The sequence below is a fragment of the Rousettus aegyptiacus genome, unplaced genomic scaffold, assembly GCF_014176215.1.
Source record: "Rousettus aegyptiacus isolate mRouAeg1 unplaced genomic scaffold, mRouAeg1.p scaffold_m13_p_1, whole genome shotgun sequence".
Classification (NCBI taxonomy): domain Eukaryota; kingdom Metazoa; phylum Chordata; class Mammalia; order Chiroptera; family Pteropodidae; genus Rousettus; species Rousettus aegyptiacus.
The window spans coordinates 125,490,076-125,508,075 of record NW_023416284.1 but is presented as its reverse complement, the minus strand read 5'-3'; the positions used below and the strand labels follow the sequence as shown (position 1 = coordinate 125,508,075).

At 40.1% G+C, this 18,000-nt stretch overlaps 1 protein-coding gene and 1 long non-coding RNA gene across 3 annotated transcripts in view; one reads left to right on the top strand and one right to left on the bottom strand.

Moving 5' to 3' along the window:
* LOC107513201 overlaps window positions 1-5,689 on the bottom strand; it is a 363,871-nt gene extending 358,182 nt beyond the window's left edge. The window contains exon 1 of the long non-coding RNA XR_001597491.2: window positions 4,697-5,689. This is a non-coding gene — a long non-coding RNA (uncharacterized LOC107513201). The remainder of the gene's footprint in view (window positions 1-4,696) is intronic.
* Window positions 5,690-6,317: 628 nt separating this feature from the next.
* On the top strand, window positions 6,318-13,176 carry TENT5A (terminal nucleotidyltransferase 5A). Of its 2 annotated transcripts, none has more exons than XM_016149611.2 (3): window positions 6,318-6,595; window positions 6,834-7,392; window positions 8,486-13,176. In XM_016149611.2, exons 2-3 carry the CDS (start codon window positions 6,871-6,873, stop codon window positions 9,260-9,262), a joined length of 1,299 nt encoding a protein of 432 aa, XP_016005097.1. In that variant the 5' UTR covers window positions 6,318-6,595; window positions 6,834-6,870; the 3' UTR covers window positions 9,263-13,176. The 2 variants fall into 2 exon arrangements, with proteins under 2 accessions (XP_016005097.1, XP_016005095.1); XM_016149609.2 differs by having other exon boundaries at window positions 6,318-6,650.
* The last annotated feature ends 4,824 nt before the right edge of the window (window positions 13,177-18,000 follow it).

Genomic DNA, 18,000 nt, shown 5'->3' with positions numbered 1-18,000 from the left:
CTTTTAGAAAAGAGGAACAATTTATTATATTCCCGCCTGTACCTTTCTCAAAGCTTTACAAGCACCACAAGTAAACACCAACCTTTTCTTCCAGTACAAATTTGCAGAAGAAAAAACTTATAATACAAATATTACTTTAGGGAAAAGGAGTTTACTTATTCATATTTAGTACTTTTTGAAACTATATGTGCATTTCTAGTTTACATTTTGCCAAATTAATATAACTTTTGAATGTCTCTTTTGTTTGGAGTAAGCAAGACAGTCTGGTCCATGGGACTTGCAACATTGACTGAAACAGTAAGCATTTCAGTAAGATGTCAAAACAGGAAGGACAATCAGCACTGATAGTAACACACACACACATACACAAAAATACTAGCTGGTCTTTCTAAGAAAGAGCTCTTATGGACAATCTGTATTGAGTTTGATTTTAAGAGTGATGGTGTAGGTCTATCATATTGTAGCTTGCATATTAAATATCCTAAGCTCACTGATCTGCGACAGTGAATGGAATTATTTTTATGTGGTCACAAACTTCAAACAAATATTCTTAAAAATGCACCTTAGAAAATTACACTTTCAAACAAATATTCTTAAAAATACACCTTAGAAAATTACACTGCTTAATGGTAGGTGCTTCCAAAAGATGGTCACAGGTAAGAAATGTAGCCTACACACACAAATAACTCTGTATAGCTAAGAGGATCCCTTCAAACTGAACTATTTGTTATTGATCATTTAAATCCACTTACACAGACGTAAGGTTGAACAGTAGGGTCAAGAGAAAGGGGTTCAGGCCCATGATTGAAAGCAAGTGAGTCTAACTTTAACTGTTCCATAACTAGTTATATAAAGGGGAAAATCACCTAGCTTTTCTTCAACTCTAAAATTAAGACTGCACACTGGTTGGAATAATTTCAAAGATAAAATGAGATAATATAGACTAAAAAGGATTGAAAAGTTTGTAACTATTAAAGTTAACTTGTCAATTGCTAATAACCATACAAGTACTGAAAAGTGGGACTGCTGTTTCCAAACTAACCCAGAAATCGTATTACTTAGGATATTTCTGGCCTTAGATAAATCCTGAATATTCATTTCCATGAAGAAACATGGGGAAAGTCATTTCACTGTGAAAACAGGTACAGTAGTCCACTCTTATCCATGGAGGATATGTTCCAAGACCCTCAGTGGATGCCTTGAACCATGGATAGTACTGAACTATATATACATAATTTTTTTTTTCCTCTACACACATATACTTTATTGCTTCTCTTTGGCATATCTGAATTGTCGGCATCACTACGCTTATGGTTTTGGGCCATTATTAAGTAAAATAAAGGTTACTTAAGCAGAAGCATTGTGACGTCAAGATAGTCAATCTGATAACAAAGAGGCTATTAAGTGATTGAAGCTGGACAAAAGGATGATTTATGTTCCAGGTGGGACAATGTGAGACAGCACAAGATTTCATCACACCACTTAGAATGGCAAGTGATTCAAAACTTATGAATTGTTTTTATCTGGAATTTCCATTTAATATTTTTGGACTGTGGTTGACCATAGGTACCTGAAATTAAGGAAAGAGAAACCAAGGATAAAGGTGTGTGTGGGGGTGGGGGTGGGGATGGGGGCTACTGTAATTTAGTTTCCCAAATGAGTTTTAACTTTTACACAAAGTATTTTGATTAGTTGCTTAACACTAACTGGACAACAGAGAGATCTCCAGTTTACTTTGCAGTGGAGACACCTGCATGTGCATGCTTGTAAAAGGATGCCTACCTGTGGCATCAGGGATCACTATAAAGGCAGTGAATGGCAAGGGGGTAAAGGGGAGGATCAAATTTCTCACACTGCCACTGCTCTGCCTGGGTGGCAAGGTGCTTCTACTGGTCATGTCACTTTTTGTAGAAAGGATCAAAGAGCAAAGCAGTGGAAAGTAGAAAATCAATGGAAAGAGCGGAGAGGGGTGGTATGAAAAGAGCAAGAGGGAGACAAGAATATGGTGAGAGACTGACTATAGTGCTGAGACAGAAAAGTTGTAAGTCTAACAGCAGTTTTCTGGGCTTGTCCCTCTCCTGAGTATGAGCTTTGGGGAACCATTTCATATGTGTTTGCTTCCTATCTTCTAAAACCATTTTTGAGAAGACAGGAAGCAGACAAAGCAAAATAAGAAACATAGTGCCACTGCTAAGTGAACTTGGGTCCATTGCCAAACCTCACACTGTGTTTCAGTGTTAGTGGTGTCTCTTGCAAGCTCTCTGTAAAGCTGGTAGCTTGTTAGCTCTCCACTACCATGGAGGCTGGTTATTCAAGCTGGGGAAGAAACTCCGATCACGCCAGTTAGGTCACTGCATTCTGGCTCCCATCTGTTGTTTCAGGATAAAACACATTGGTCCTCGATGTTGTGTCCAATCTGAACATTTAGAGCTTGGAAGGAAGGAGCAGAGTGCAGTTCCAGTTCAGTTTTAAGTCTAAATGTAAAATGAGAAGCAGAGAGTAGACAGAGACAAAAATGAAAGGAACTAGGAGAGTAGTTACATGTGTGGGCCTGAACCAGGATCTTCTACTTCTGTAAGTTATTTAAACTTCCTCTGCCTTATTTTCCCTATCTGGATAATTGGAATGTAATATATTAAGCTGATATTTGAAGAAAGTTTAAGAAAAATAATGTATGTAAAATACTGAGCACACTGCCTGACACATTATAACAAATTAAGTAATGGTAACTCTTATTAAGACCAAAATTGAATTTTTTCTTATTATGCTAAGTCCAGATTGATTGTTACTCTAACTTTTAAATCAAGATCAACTAATTCTAAGTATTTTTTTTCTCAAATATAAATGTAAAGTTTCATTTAAGAATTTCAGGGAGAAACTCATAGCATCATATTACCATAAGTTTCCTTTTTAAATGGGGAAAAGTAAATTATTTACCAAATAGGTTCAGACGCTAATGCCTAAAAAAAAATATTGCAACTCTGCACCTAAATTCAATCTAAGAGTAACTGTACTGAGTGATTTCTTGGCTATGAATGTATTTAGAAAGTATAAACTTTCTCATTTATGAATTATTTTGGTTAGCTAGAAGAAAAATAAAGTCTTACAATTGCAAAACTTGCAATTTCACGTAAGGATGAACATTTTTTTTTCCTCCCAGAATGTAAATATTATCTCAGTTTGGCAACAGGAAGAAGAGAGACAAAAAATAACAGATGCTTTCATTCAACAATTGTTATCAAGTGGCCACTATGAATCAGACACATATGAATCCAGTCAAAGCACCACCAAGAACTGCCAAAAATAAAGTATCTCGGATGTCCCTAGTTCAAGAGGTGTAGAGTCTGGATTACGGCAATCTGTAAGGTTACCATGAGGGGAGAACCTGGTTGGAAAGTAGGGAATACTTTGTTAAAGGGTTAAGCTGCCGCAAAGCTCTGGCAGCTTAAAAGAATGGGTCATGCTGCTGGAACTCATCATTTCTCCAGCACAGGGTCTGATGCATGGTAGGCCGTCAATGTCTGGTCTCATGCTCTGCTTCTACCTCTCAGCCATGTCCTCCATTCTTGGGAGAGGCCGTAAGAGGAGCAGGGCAAAGAAGAGCAGCCTCTGTTTGAGAGAGGGTCCCAAACTAGAAAACCAAGCTGCAGTGGCTGTTATTAGTGTAGTGCAAAGTATGGCTGAGGCTTTGTGTCAGGATCACATGTGCAACTCGCTAAAATGCAGATTCCTTTAGCTCTAGAGAACAAAATCTTAGGCATGCATGAAGCACAAATACTTGCCAGCTCTAAGAGTCTTCTGCTTTTTTATTTTTCACTTATTTTGAGTAAGAGTTAAAATATAGTAAAAAATAATGGCGGTAGCACTAAATTTGATTGTTTTCAGTGCAGTGTACCTAATACATGATCCACCTCTTTGGCCTTGTTTTAAGAACAGAATTCATAATGACCTTTGAAAAAAATTTTAACAGGCCTCTTTTTTGTTTGTTCTTGTTTGTTTGTTTGTTTTGCTATTTGTACTTGTCTTGCTTTCCAATGAGAAGGTACTGGTAACCTACAGACATCCCGTTCCGGAAAATGTAGGCTAAACAGCACTCACAGCCAAATTGGTTGGGTTTAATGCCTGATCAACCACTTATTAGCCATAAAACTTGGGCGAATCTCTTTTCCTCTACGTTCCTGTTTCTAAATCCCTATTAGAACACCTTCTTCTTGAAGAATAAATGAGGTTTTATGTGTAGAGAGCTGAGTATGGCCCAAAGGTGCTCATTAAGTTCCTGGAACCGACATAAACCTTATTTGAATGCACTACCAATCTCAATTCTTACTGTGATGATTTACACATAACTCCTCAAACACTCTCTAGTATTCTTACACTCTTCCTTTTGTTGATAATCCCTTCTTCTTCCTCAGCTATCTAAGGAAAGTCCACTTTTCAAGATCCAATCCAAATAAATACTCTCTCTTCTGGTCATCTCTCCCAGTTTCCCGAATCCTAGTTAGCCCACTACTCCTGTGTGTCAGAAAATACTTCTCTCCTAACAGTTGAACACTTGATGACAGCCGCCTCTTCTAGGAGGGCAGTTGAACCATAATTATGTACTTGCTTTGTCATGTCCACTACAGTGTGTAAAACGTAGTCATTCTTAAATCCTCAGCACTTAGCCTGGTGCCTGGCAGGTAATAGGTTGTCATACCTTATATACGCATATACGTAATTTTTCTGAATGCTGGATAGAATGGATGGATTCAGGCGTGGATGACTGGGCAGCGGAGAATACGAGAATGCTTTTGGAGAGGCAAAGTCCTATGAGAATTGTGCGGTTGTCTCAGCATCGCCTCCCTGATCTCCTACAGAGCTGAACGATAATGGCCTCCGTCTAAAATCCAGCCAGTTCTCTGCTTTGGAACACAGCTCTGAAGGGTACCAGCAGGGGGCGGCGTTGTCACGCAGCTTGATGTTCCGCGGGTGACCGTCCTCTTCCCCGCAACCTTCCTCTCCCAGGCACGCAGCTTTGGGGACTTGGCCCGGGCCCCCCCTCCCGCCCCACCCAGGTGAGAGGAGCGGACTTTTCCTCTTCCCAGGCTTGGCGGCTAGGGTGGCGAAGGACCATACGAGTTAGTTTTCAGCTTCCCCAGAGCGCTCCCCTTCGCCCTCGCCTCCCTCAGCCTCTACTTTAAAGAAAGTTACTCTTAGTTTGGGAAGAGGCAGCGAGTGACCGGAATGAAGAGCCGGAAGAAAGGGAGGCGCTTTCTTGCAAAGACGGTGGTGCGAGCGCGCATGGGGATAACCATTACACTTCATTCGCACTGCCGAAGCGGCGGAAGCTCCGGGGAGAGCGGAAGAAACTCTTTTATCCCTTATACTTTCACGTTTCCTGGAAAACTAGCTCATTTCACACTGGCCTTTGTAGTCACCTGAAAAAGGCAAACCTTAGTGCGGTGTAACAAACGCGCTTCGCCTCCTTAGGTTCTCCCTGAGAATGCGGCGCGGTACGTTTAGCTCCGCGCAGGGGCCCTTTGCGCGCCGCGCGCTCCGGGCCCGCCCCGCCGTCGGCCTTTGCCCACTCGCAGCAGGGGCGCCAGAGCCTCCGTGGCGTCCACTCAGTGACGCGCGCTGGCCCGCACTCCGTTCCGGCCTCCCGGAGCCGCTCGTGCGCAGGAGTCGGACGCACGCTCGCGGCCCCGCCCCCCGCGTCTCTTCAGCTCTCCCCCAGCTTCCTCGCGCTTCCCGAGGTTTCGAGAATCGAAACTCAGTGAGCGAGCCCTTCCTCTCAGGCGCCGAGCCTGGTTTGCATGGACAAGTGGGCGCATGAATTCAGAGACCGGGTGTATTAGTGAGGTAAACAGTGTAGCTGTACATCGACAGGGTATTTAAAAGGGAAGTCATGAAGACCCTCTGGAGCCCCATCACTAAGCTATAATGACGCGCTGCATCCGACGAGAATTTTGTTTGGGACGTTTCTGTGGTTGCGGGATATTAATCGTGATCCAGTTTTAAAGGCTACTTAGGCATGATTCTTGAGGTATTTTTAGTGTCTCCTCTGTTGAAGAAAACACAGGGCCGTGGGCAAGGGGACTGCACATAAGTCGAATATATGTATAAGTATACGCACATAGATAGGCACACACATATAGCTTCCGACCTGGCGCTCCGGGGACCGTTCGGCTGGTGGCGCGCAACACGCAGCTCAGCGGAGCTCGGTCCGCGGGGCGGGCGGGGTGGTGCCCTATGCAGATGAGGAGGGTGTGGCGAGGGCGCAGCGCCCGGGCCCCGGAAGCACCGAGAGGCCCGGTATAAAAAAAGTACTGAAGACGTTGCTCCCGCACAACTGCTAAAGCTCCAGAGACAGGAGCGTGTGCGGTGGCGGCGGCGGCGGCAGCAGGAGCCGCCACATTTGGGACCACCTCAGCTGAGGCGGCAGCAGCAGCGGCGCGGGCGGGAGCGAGGGGCGGGAGTGGCCAGCGCTCGCGGCTGGGGTCTGAGAGAGACTAAGTCGCTCGCTGCTGCCGGGAGCGCACTCACAGCTCCTGGGAGTGTTGCCGCTTCGCGGTTCCTCGCTCACTGCGCTCCTAGAAGGGGCGGCCGTCACCAGGTGACACAGACGGGACTCCCGCTTGCGCTTTCCAGATGCATCAGAGATACTTTTGGTGCGGGGCTGCTCTGCGGGGCGCGGGGCGCGCGCGCGGTTGGGGACATCGGGGGCCCAAGGAGGAAGAGTGAGGAGCCCCTAACCGAGCCAGGGTGCGAACCGGGGAGGGGGCGCGCTCTTTCCTCGACCGGCTTGTTCGCCGCGCTTCCTCACCGAGCTCCTTCCCCCTTTTTTCTTTTAGGACTGACCAGGGCCAAGTGGCATTCGGCGGGCACTTCATGGCGGAAGGCGAAGGGTACTTTGCCATGGCCGAGGACGAGCTCACCAACGGCTCCTACATCCCCCTGGGCAGCGACTTTAGCGGCGACGACGTCGGCGGCGGCGGCAGCTTCGGCGGGCACTGCTTGGACTATTGCGAAAGCCCCACGGCGCACTGCAACGTGCTGAACTGGGAGCAAGTGCAGCGGCTGGACGGCATCCTGAGCGAGACCATCCCGATCCACGGGCGCGGCAACTTCCCCACTCTCGAGCTGCAGCCGAGCCTGATCGTGAAGGTAGTGCGGCGGCGCCTGGCCGAGAAGTGCATCAGCGTCCGCGACGTGCGCCTCAACGGCTCAGCCGCCAGCCATGTCCTGCACCAGGACAGCGGCCTGGGCTACAAGGACCTGGACCTCATCTTCTGCGCCGACTTGCACGGGGAAGAGGAGTTTCAGACTGTGAAGGACGTCGTGCTGGACTGCCTGTTGGACTTCTTACCCGAAGGGGTGAACAAAGAGAAGATCACACCTCTCACGCTCAAGGTAAAGATACCCGACATGGGCTTGGGCCGGCACTGGGGCTGGGCTGGGGTGCGGCGGGCCAGGGGAGAGGGGCTTCCAGAGAGGCTCGCGTTTGAGGCCATAAATCTGCGGTCGTGACAGATTTGGGAGCGCTTATTTATTTTGCTTTTGATTTTTTAAAACATGAATAAATTAAGGTGCGTGGACGGTGTTGCGTGATTTACTTTACTTGGTGCTTCAGCGCCACAAAGTCGTCTTCTTCCTCCTCTGCCCTCCCTCTTCCTTCTCCTTATTTTTTAACTCTTGGCTTTCCTCGCTTGATTCTTGTCCAGAATAGATTCTAAGTGGAAGAATGAAATAATGCAAATCATTTTTCTTTTTGAGTCATTTTATGATCTAATCTTTGGGAAAATAGCAGCCTGAAGCAGAAACAAGTGGGCTTATTATCGTATTGGAAAATATGAATAGATTGCCTAGCTGCATTTAGCAGACTCCATGTGCTGAGGATGTATGTGGTGCTTCTCTGGTTTGGTTCATGTATTAAGGATATAGTGGGTCCTTCCTCCCTCCCACTTGGTTCAAAGCGCATTTTATACATTTAGATAAAATTGAGGAATCAGTCTCCCAGAATGTCCTAGTATAGTTCATTTTGATTATAACTGCTGAGTACCTCTAGAGGGACATACAAGATACTGATCACATCTGTTGCCTCAGAGAGAGGAGGACTAGACAAGGGTGAGAGGCAGACCAACTTTAGAGTGTATACTCTTCTGTCTTTTGAATATTGTGTGGATATTGCGTGAATATTATGCGTATAAGACCATTTTCAAAAAATAACATTTCAAAAGTCAGACATGATTACAGAACTTAGTACTGTGCTACATCTGCCAAAAGCCTCAAACTATTACCTCTAGTCTCTTTCCCAGACAGTTAAAACCACTCGTTAAATGTATTTTTTGTTTGTTTGTTTTCAGAAGACTGTTTAAGCCTGTAGGTAGTGTTTTGCTGAAACGTGACAAAACAAAAGGAGCAAAATAAATTTCATCTGTAAAGAGGATGTATTTATTTTTTTCTAGGTATGCTCATCTTTCTTGTTTTATCTTTTGAATTGTAGGAAGCTTATGTGCAGAAAATGGTTAAAGTGTGCAATGACTCCGACCGATGGAGTCTTATATCCCTGTCAAACAACAGTGGCAAAAATGTGGAACTGAAATTTGTGGATTCCCTCCGGAGGCAATTTGAATTTAGCGTAGATTCTTTTCAAATCAAATTAGACTCTCTTCTCCTCTTTTATGAATGTTCGGAGAACCCAATGACTGAAACATTTCACCCCACGATAATCGGTGAGAGCGTCTATGGCGATTTCCATGAAGCTTTTGATCACCTTTGTAACAAGATCATTGCCACCAGGAACCCAGAGGAAATCAGAGGGGGAGGCCTACTTAAGTACTGCAACCTCTTAGTGAGGGGCTTTAGGCCCGCCTCTGATGAGATCAAGACCCTTCAGAGGTATATGTGTTCCAGGTTTTTCATCGACTTCTCAGACATTGGAGAGCAGCAGAGAAAACTGGAGTCTTATTTGCAGAACCACTTCGTGGGATTGGAAGACCGCAAGTATGACTATCTCATGACCCTTCATGGAGTAGTGAATGAGAGTACAGTATGCCTGATGGGACATGAAAGAAGACAGACTTTAAACCTTATCACAATGCTGGCTATCCGGGTGCTAGCTGACCAAAATGTTATCCCTAATGTGGCTAATGTCACTTGCTATTACCAGCCAGCCCCTTATGTAGCAGATGCCAACTTTAGCAATTACTATATCGCACAAGTCCAGCCAGTATTCACATGCCAGCAACAGACATACTCCACTTGGCTACCCTGCAATTAAGAATCATTTAAAAATGTCCTATGGGGGAGCCATTTCAGACAAGATAGAGAAAAAAAGAAAAAAAAAAAAAGGCTGAGTGACTCAGCCCTGATTAGGGATGTGTTTTGTGCAATGATTATCTGTTCCTGGTTTTAAGCTTGGCAAAGCTTGTGGATACTTTTATAGGTATTGGAGCATGATCTTCAAAGGATCCCCACCCACTTGATCCTCCTACCCAGTTGGATTCTATCTTGCAACAAAAGAGACCTGTCATTGAAAGCAAGCAGGTTCTCCTAAAATAACACAGGAAAAAATGCTTGATGACAATATGGGTTTGCAGCACTTTGCTCCCATAGCTTTGCCATAAGGAAAAAAAAAAGTTTCTTATAGAATTCAAAAAATGAGAAATAAGAGGAAAATAGTCTCACTCAAATTAATTATCAAATCAGGAGTTCAGATAGTAACAATACAGAAAGGGGAACTCCAACATTGGAATTACTACCTGAGGCTTGTAGCAAGTGTTTCCTGTGAAACTATTCTATTGCGCTAACAGAAACGGCTTGCTCTGAATGAACAGTAGTAGGTTAATGCAGTTTTCATAAAAAACAGCAGAACTTATGGTGACACAATTCATTATTTCCAGCTGTGTGAATAGCTCGCATTTTTAAAATGTGAAAATGCAAGCAAAAACAGCTGTAGCAAAGAGTATGCTCAAGGACCAAAGATTTAACAGATAAAAATACCCAAGTAGAAGAGCTAGTAGATTATATAAAGAGTTACTATATTTGTTACACACCAATAGACATTAAAGTGCCTGTTGCCTTCTGAAAATTCAAAGTGGAAAATTTTTATGGTTTAATGATTATTTTATTTTATCAGGGACTAAAGAAGAAAATAAAACAACACATAAGCTTGTGAATGGTGGAGGAAATGCCCTATTTTTCTTGGCAAATACTTGTATAAAGTTAACGTTGGTGTGATACTATAGGTACATATGTATGTGTGTATATTATGTGTGTGTATATATTCATATCACAAATATGTATATATACACACAAAACATTGACTATGGTCTAGAATAATGTAGCAAATAGGTGATGTTTAAATACTGTGTTTTTATGTTTTCAACAGGATGACATGAGACGTGGGCATATTGCAGTGATGAATTAAAACCCACATCTAAAAATATTAAAGCAAATGAAGGAGGAAAACAAGTAATATATTTGATAGGAAGAGCAGAGATTATACATTTTTAGTGAGTGTTTTTTTTTTTTTTCTTTTTTTTGTGAGCCATAGAATTCCACAAATGGGAGAATATTTGTTTGGCAGAGTACTCCTTTTTATATTGAAGTGCCATTTCGACAGTTTGAACCCTTTTAGTTTTTGTAATACTTGCATGCTTCCATGGTGTATAATCCAATGGATCATGGATTAAGATAGCCTGCTTAAATCCCTCACTGCTAAAAAGAATTTCTGGTGACCTTAACACTACTTATTAATATTTAAATGAATTTTTAATGAATGCCTTATGCATTCCAGGACCACTAGAATTTAGTAAATGTGAAATGACCCTTTTTAAAGAGTATTTGCACAATTCCATAAAATTTATATATGAGATATATATTATATATAAAATTTTATAAATTCATGCCAATATGAAACATCTTTGATCTGGTTGTCACACTGCATTTAAATATTTAGTACTGTACTTTAAATTCAGTCACTTTGCTTTGAATCAAATCCAACTTTATTTTCTCTTTCCCAAGAGACCAGAGTTACCTTTGTGAAATGAACTAGCATTACTATTTCAGTTCAGTAACAGCTAATCATAATGCCATTCTTTCTCCCAGCCTTTAATTCCTTTGGACACTGGTCTCTGAAAATGAATTTTTTTAAGGAAAAAAAACCCTAACATAAAAACTTTCCATTTGTTTTGTGAAACAGCCGAATAATCCTTATCGACTCTAATGAATGACTCCTTATTATGATAATTTCTTTGAAGAACCGACCAGACTTTTGTGATCAGTTAAAGAGGGATTGGGGAAGAAAATAGCATCACCCTATTGGCAGTGTAATTTGTTATCTGGGCATCACTTAGATGATGCTCAGTGCTAAATTAATCCACCTGAACTACCTTTTGCATGTCTTTTTTTGAATTCTTAACAGGAACTTGATGGGTTTGCTGTAGCAGCTTCCCTGTGAATTCTGTCCAAGCTGTAACAGCTATTGCACTGCCACTCACTGTTTCCTAGGGAACTCTTCTTTTTCCCATGTTGGCTCAGTCTCCCTCATTCCAGCCCTGGGTTTGAAAAATTAATTGTGAATTCCCAGGAAATATTTCATTTGCAGAATAAGCCTGATACTTAGCTGTAAGAAACCAGAGCTCCACCTTCTAACCTGTTTGGAAGTTTTCTAAAACTAAGGGAATGCTTGGGAACATCAGAGCAACCTGGTGATCTGCCTTCTTCCTTCTCATCATAACTCTTGACAAATGATTTGTCCACTATTTTAAAAGGAATCTGGAGGTCTCTGGCTCTGCCATAACAACAACCTGCTGTTGTTAATTTATGACACAGATTTTTGTTTGGAGGGGCCTTATTTGATAATATACTTTACATTTATTTTCTTAAATATTTATGTTCTTGCTTACTCCAGGGTTGGTAGCATAGTTGAAAGTGCCAGCGCTTGGCATTCAGATAGAACCAACTGTACTCAAGACAACCTTCAGCATTTACTTTAAAACTTATATAATTTATTTCTATTTTGTATGTACTATAGTCTTGTGCATATGTAGTTGAACAAACAGTGGAATATATGTCTCTCTTTGTGGATGTGTGGCCTGAAAATTTGAATGTCTGGTGAAAGAGATCTATGTGTATAGGTCAGAGAAAAGAATAGTTCTCAACTCCTGATTAGTGCCTGTGATTTGCTTGCTTTTGTGTTTATCTGGCCTAGTGTGCTATTACTTTAAAACAGGAAGAAGTTTTATCTTCTGGAGGCTCTTTTCACTTGGCCAATCTTGCATGTCAGAGAACACTTAACCTGTGACAATGCTCTTTGAAAAAATTTACGTTTGCAATAAATCTAGTTGCTTCAAGAAGTTGTACATTGATTGGACTTTTCCCTTCTAGAAATGGGATCAACTATCTGGTCACTTTGGTATTGGGTAGACTACTTTAATATGTCACCAAAAAATGCAAGAATGAAAGCATATCTGTAAGCCAAGTCAAAGAGGAAATTTGAAGAAAAGTGAACATACTGTTTTTGTCACCCCTTTCTATTCGCTTATCGTTGGTTGCTTTACTGTGCATAAAGTTTTCAATTCAATGCTTGTCAAATAAATATTGTGAATTATTATGTAAATGAAATGTATTATGTTGAAAGCTGTCAGCAGTTCAAAAATAAGCTTTTTTTTTTGTTTGAAGACAAAATGTGTTAGATGAAATGAAAAAGCCAAAAAAAATTAATTTCATATATAGCACTTATTTGAATATAATCTTTCTTTAAGATTTTTTATAGCATAGCCTTTTCAGTGCTAAGAAAGAATCTCTGTGTAATATTGTAATAATGGCCTGCTAACAAAGTACATGATAAAAGTACAGTGTTGGAAGATGTCAAGGTAACTTGGTGAGACTTGCTGCAAAAGCTTTGCAGAATAGAGGAGGCTCTGCCTGCTGGCTCTCTTTCCAGCCTCTCTCCAACCATTATCTGCTCTAAGACATCCTATTTCAGCAAGCTGAACCTTTGGTCACTCTTGGAATATTTCGACTTTAGACTGTGTCACAGGCAGAAAAGGAGTTGATGGAGAATGGACTCTTAAAAACTGACATGTTTGAATCAGTGCTAGAGGGAACAGATTGTGAATTTTGTTTACAGCATCCAATATTTGGATTTTTTTTTTTTTTGTAAATAAAAAGAAGTTATTTTTTTCTATTCATTTGTGTCTGTTGTCTTTGGTGTCTGCATTGGCTAAAGATCACATCCTCTGAATCGCAGCCTGTGTCCATGGCAAAAGCCAAGGCAGTATTTGGAGAAGACCAGCCCTCAGCAACTTTGTGATTGGAGTATAATAAATTAAAATGTCCAGCTTTCAGCCAGTCCATCTCTGTTTGGTTCAATTAGCTCCAAAAGAATCTAACTAATGGGCGCCAAAACATTTTATCTGTGCATTAACTTAGCCATGTTAAGTGACTCAGGAGTCAGCTGTTTTCCAGTATCAGTAGAGAGTGTAGCCCTGAGTGGGCCTTGGTTTTCATGAGTAGCCCTAGTGCTATGATTCAGTCACCAGTGGTTATATATGTATAATCTGTTTGGGGCTCTACAGTGTTATTTGGAATAAAAGAAAGAAGAGCAAGCATAGGATCTAATATGTTATACTTTATGTACATGTGCTGGGTGCAAAGAAATCACCATTTTAACTAGCATTTCATGTAATCTCACTTGTTTAGATCACTAGAGGACATACATTTATTTATTAAATGTTTCTTGGTGTAATTTTGGAGACTTTCTTAATACTCGTAGCATGAGAATTTGGTAAGCCCAGTCTATTATAGGACGTACTTGTGGTTTTTAAACCATTAAAAGTCCTGTCATTGGACAGAATGCATGCTTGACACTACATTAATGAGTCACTCTTGGTATTAAAGGCCAGCTTCCCTCACATATATATCATAAAAATACAAGGTGATTATTTGATTTGGTAATGGTATTCATGTGTCATTCTCTTTTTCATTTGTTGCACGCTCTTTGTCCTTTCCACAACTAGTCCCTCATGTCTGTAGTCATCGTAATTCTTTTGAAACAAGGTTTAAATAAGAGCAGTATATATTAAGTTCCTCTACACTTAGATGCATCCTACTATTTCAATTACCAGGCTGCATTTAGCTAAGCCTGGAGAGAAGTAACCCATTCTTTCTTTCCTTAGGAATTTCATTCCCTAAACATTCAGTTTCTTTAAGAAAAACAAAAGACAAAAATTAATACCCAAAGGCAAAAACAAATTAAAATCATAGTCTCTAAATATAAAATAGAAAAAGAACTATTAAAATTATCAAATACTTCAGAAATTAAACTGTAATTTCCTTCTTAGAATCAAGTTTGAAATAAATGACATGAATGTTCTTTAGTCTAATTGCAAATACATTTAGGTAGAAATGATTTTAAAATGACAGTGGCTGCCACCAGCAAGTCCCAAATCTTGGTTTCTAATGCCAAGCTTCAAACTAACGAAACCAGGTCTCTGGACAAATGGCTAAATCTAGGGCTGGGGCAGGGAATATGCCAGAGGAAACTGCAGCATCTTTTAGTTCCAGAAAGCAAAGCTATTCTAAACAAAACAAAACAAAAACCCAATAAGGGGCATGTCAAAAGGACATAGACACCAACTGAAAGAGCTCCAATGGTCAAAGCTTGAACAATTCAAGCAACAAAATAAGTAGCATTGGATTTTAACCCAAAGTATAAAATATCCATGAGTTCACACAGATAGAAAGATGATTGCATGAATAAATGGGATAAAAAGACAAATTTCCTGTGCAGAATTCCAAATAATCTATATAGTTACTGTCCCCTCAAGGAGGTGGAGCTTAACTCCCTACCTTTTAAGTATGGGCTGTGTGTAGTGACTTCCTTCCAAAATATACAATACAGAAAATAGAGTAACTGTACCATTGGAGAAACCTGACAAACCAAAGATAGATGATCATGGTCAATATCGATAGTGATAAATCGTGAAGATAGCATGTGTCATTGTTATGATGTGATGAAAATGGCATTTCATCTCTGTGGTCTTCCTCCCTAAAACCTCTAACCTCTTTCTAATCATGAGAAAAGCATCAGACAAATCTAAATTGAGGGCATTCTATAAAATACTGGATGAATGCTTCTTAAATCATCAAAACCAGGAAAATCCGAAAACTGCCAGAGCCAAGAATAGCCTGAGACATGACAACTACATGTTATGTAGTATCCTGGGACAGAAAAGGATGTTGAGTAAAACCTACGGAAATACGAATAAAGTATTATTTAATATTTCAGTATTGTTTATTAGTTATGACAAATGTACCATACTAATACAGGATATTAACAATGTGGAACGTGGATATGGGATTTATGGGAACTCTGTACCATCTTCACAATTTTTCTGCAAATCTAAAACTATCTTCAAATAAAAAAGTTTATTTAAAAAATAAAGACTGAGTGATCCTTCCTTGGTATTTCTAGAGAAGTGACCGCTTTGTAAAAAAAAATAATGAATAGTAAATTTTATTTTTAATGTCATCTGCATTTAAAGTGTTAGAAGAACATATGATGGAGTGAAAATAAAATGAGCGTTGTACTCCAAAGTTTTAGAGAAGCTTTACCTACAAGTTTTAGGGAAAAGGAAGGGGAGTAAAGAGAGCTAAGTTGTAGGCAGTGTTTGTCTGTAAAATAATAGGAAGAATTCACATTGCCTTAGAGTTTTAAGGAAGGGGAAAATTAAATGTAACTTTAAAACATTGTGCAGATATTTATAAACATGAACTACTAAAATGAGCAAGGGGCTAAATTTTTGTAGCCTAGATATACAAGGAAGCCTGGAAAGCTGTTTAGGAACTCTTTGTGAGAGAGTAAAATATATATTTTTTTAATGTTAGGGGAAGCTAATATTTAGTGGAGTGTTGAATTATTATCTAATATAAATAACCACTTCCATAATTTATCTGCTCACTTAAGCTCATTTAGCATGAGGTTTTTTGTTTGTTTGTTTATTTGTTTTTTAACCAGAGGGACACTTGTTTTTATATTTACTTTCTAAACTCCATCGCTGGCATTAGAAATGGTTAAAAATGCTGTTTCACAAACTAAATACCCTTAGTAATTTTTTAAAGGCAATATTATTCAAGTTTAGCAGTTTTTGAAGTTAGGGCAAGGCCCATGCTTTCTTGCTTAGGGACATGAAGCACCCAGAACTGCAGATTTAGGCATGTGGGACTCAGTTATTTGTAACTTCCACAATGGAAAGTTCCCCTCAGGATCCCCTTAAGAAACTATTGATTTTCCAGCACAGTGTGTACTTATCAGTAATGCCAAGATTTTGTGGCATCATCTGGCCATGTCATTAGAAAACAGCTGAAACCCTATTCTTTTATTTTTTTCTTCTTCTCTTAGCAAAATTCACCCTAATGAACTACACTAGGCACTATGGATAATGCCATTCTATGCATTAATCCTGAGTTGCATACGCTCTGGAGTTTCTTCCTCAATATCTCTTCAAATAAGGTCAAAAATACCATGGTTCATACGTTCTTCATTTTAATAGAGAATAATGAAAAACTATTAAAATATTTGAAATTCTAATTTGACTGGGAGTCGTCCTATATTTTATCAGTAAACCCTATAACCTATATAGGATTACAAAACAAGTTTGCAAATAGTCCTACTACAGTGTGAATCAAGAACACTTTATAACTTGTTAATATCTATCTTTAGGTACTATTAAACACTGCATTCACATAGAGTACTCATAGCAACAAACCCTTTGAAATATGGTTCATTCATTAAATATTTGCTGAATGCCTTGCCTTTTATATGTTTAGCCTGTGTAGACTCTGAGACTCAAAAAGAAGTAAAAATCCTGGTCCATTTCTCTTTAGAAGGCTCAGGTCCACTTGCAAGAACTTACTTGCTGAAAATTAGTTTTTTCAGCTAACCTGCAATTAATTACTCATGAGGCTTAGCTCTGCATGAGCCCTGTGGACTAACAGAGAGTTTGAATGAGGGTAATAGCCCTTGAAATGTGCCTTCTTAGGAGATTTCAGAAGTAGAGCTCTCCCTCCACAGGTAGCCCCTGTATAGACAGACAAGCACTGGCCATTTGCTTGTTTTGCAGCAAAGAATAAGGGTAGATGTTTTGCAATTTCTGCTGAGGGAAGCAAAAAATTTCTGAGCTTCTGGACACTCATATTCTCTTTTCAAAACTGCTGCAAAAATCTTTAGGACTTAACTAGAATGCACCTTGATATTTTATTGCCCTATAATCCTGTTTGCTGCAGCACATTGAAATTCCCTTGAATGTTTCTTATGTAACCATTTCTGGTTAAATGTCATCTTGAAGTTATTATAATTTAGTCTTTTCTGCTTTTTCCAGAGCTGGGAAAGTCCCTTTCTCAGATGCCTCAAATGCACTAAATGCACCATGCATTTAATGTACCCTGGACCTTACTCTCTCCCAAATTGTGTAAAAGAAAGTTTCTTTCCCAGATGCTTCAAATGCACTAAATGCACCAAATACACCCCAGACCTTACCCCTCCTAATTTGTGTAAAACTAGTTGTGTTCAGTCTGGATATTTATTTAGTCGGGGTAGAGGTCTTACTTAAAGAGCATTTATAACTGTCACTGATTATTTATGCACTCCCCTGGACTACTTGGGGTAGGAGAAATCTGCAGTTTTCACTATCATCAAAACATTTATTAAATACTTTCTCATGCCCTTGGCTTGATACTCTGAGGATTTACAAACAGTTATACAGAACTGGCTTCTTTTCACTAACAGAGTTAATTGAAAAGTGACACAGGAATATGAACAAAAAACAAAACACAAAGCAGCAGTGAAATTAAGAAATTTGCCACAATATGAGTGGACAAATTCATTCCTACTTTAGAACATCTACTGGTTGTTCCATCTCCTTAGAAAGCTCATACTCCAGATTTTTACATCTTTTGTTTCCTCACTTTATTATTATTATTAGTAGTAGTAGTAGTAGTTGCTACTGTTGT